Source organism: Etheostoma spectabile, unplaced genomic scaffold (genome assembly GCF_008692095.1).
Source record: "Etheostoma spectabile isolate EspeVRDwgs_2016 unplaced genomic scaffold, UIUC_Espe_1.0 scaffold352, whole genome shotgun sequence".
In the NCBI taxonomy this organism is placed as follows: domain Eukaryota; kingdom Metazoa; phylum Chordata; class Actinopteri; order Perciformes; family Percidae; genus Etheostoma; species Etheostoma spectabile.
In genome coordinates, this window is record NW_022605591.1 from 1,473,360 (window position 1) to 1,474,508 (window position 1,149).

General features: G+C 45.4%; 1 protein-coding gene and 1 long non-coding RNA gene across 3 annotated transcripts in view; one reads left to right on the plus strand and one right to left on the minus strand.

Annotated features, from left to right (window-relative positions):
- The window catches only part of LOC116686330 (N-acyl-aromatic-L-amino acid amidohydrolase (carboxylate-forming) B), a 4,908-nt gene that overhangs the window by 387 nt on the left and 3,372 nt on the right, over window positions 1-1,149 (plus strand). Inside the window, exons 1-4 of one of the 2 annotated variants that reach the window (XM_032511316.1) lie at window positions 7-47; window positions 370-620; window positions 701-896; window positions 1,048-1,141. In XM_032511316.1, coding sequence (XP_032367207.1) covers window positions 370-620; window positions 701-896; window positions 1,048-1,141 — 541 coding nt within the window. In that variant the 5' untranslated portion in view covers window positions 7-47. Of the gene's footprint in view, window positions 1-6; window positions 48-369; window positions 621-700; window positions 897-1,047; window positions 1,142-1,149 lie in introns of those variants that run through there. The other variant, XM_032511317.1, reaches the window with a different exon arrangement.
- LOC116686333 (uncharacterized) overlaps window positions 862-1,149 on the minus strand; it is a 19,450-nt gene continuing 19,162 nt past the window's right edge. Inside the window, exon 3 of the long non-coding RNA XR_004331223.1 lies at window positions 862-872. This is a non-coding gene — a long non-coding RNA (uncharacterized LOC116686333). The remainder of the gene's footprint in view (window positions 873-1,149) is intronic.

The following is a 1,149-nucleotide window of genomic DNA, read 5'->3' on the forward strand; positions in this document are numbered from 1 at the left end:
AAGCCGGAACTGCCCCTTTACAGTTTCCAGCAAACCAGAACAGCGAGGTAAGGTTTCACAAATCAATATCTCTGCTTTGTGTTGCAGTTATTGTCTACAAATGTGCTCAGTGACATCCACACTGGAGTAACTGATACCTCCCACTGAGTGAAACAAAAGGGAAAATCAAATATACATGCGCATTGATGCATACGGAATAAAAAGAGACACAAATAGTGTACGATCAGAGAAAATGCAAAGCTATCTGTGCATGTGCTGCTCAAAACTGGATGAATATACAGTGATATAGGCTAAAAAACAAAGGTTTTTTTGTGTACATCCTCAAATTCTTGCACCTTCTAAACTGTATCTCTGCCTACTCTCACTCAGATGGAGGTAGACGAGGTGGTGTGTTTGCCAAGGTTGCCCCGGGTCGCTGTGTGTGGCGGTACACATGGCAACGAGCTGTCTGGGGTGTACTTAGTGAGAGAGATGCTGAAGGAAGAGAAGAAAGTGATGGAGAAGGAGGAGGGAGAACCCCTGTCAGTGCTGATTGTGCTGTCAAACCCACGGGCCATGCAGCAGTGCCGCAGATACACCGACACAGACCTCAACCGCTGCTTCACCCACGCCAAGCTCAAGTAAGTCGGGGAGAGATGATGATGCTCTTGGAAGCAGTTGTGATGATGAGTTGTGATCACATTGTTTCTCTGTCTTCCAGTGGTCCCATACCAGACGATGCCCCCTACGAGATAATCAGATCCAGAGAACTGAACGCCATGCTGGGTCCAAAAGGAAATCCTGAGGCGGTTGATCTTGTTTGTGACCTCCACAACACCACTGCCAACATGGGCCTGTGCTTCATTGCGTATTCTGACTGTGACTGGATCTGCCTGCACATATTTAGATATCTGCAGGCAAGCACAAACAGTTCCCATTCACTCAAGTAAAAGCAATTCACCCTGCATGTTTGAGAGTTTTTCCAGGTTTGGGAGCACTTAAATGGAACAAAGAACTGAGTTTGTTAATGCCAGAAATCTAAAGTTGAGAGGGACATGTCATTTTCAGAAGCAGATGCCAGATGTACCAATGAGGTACATCCATTTTGACATCTCTAATAAAGAATCATATTCCCTTGATTCAGTGGGAAAACATGGCTTTGGTAAGGTT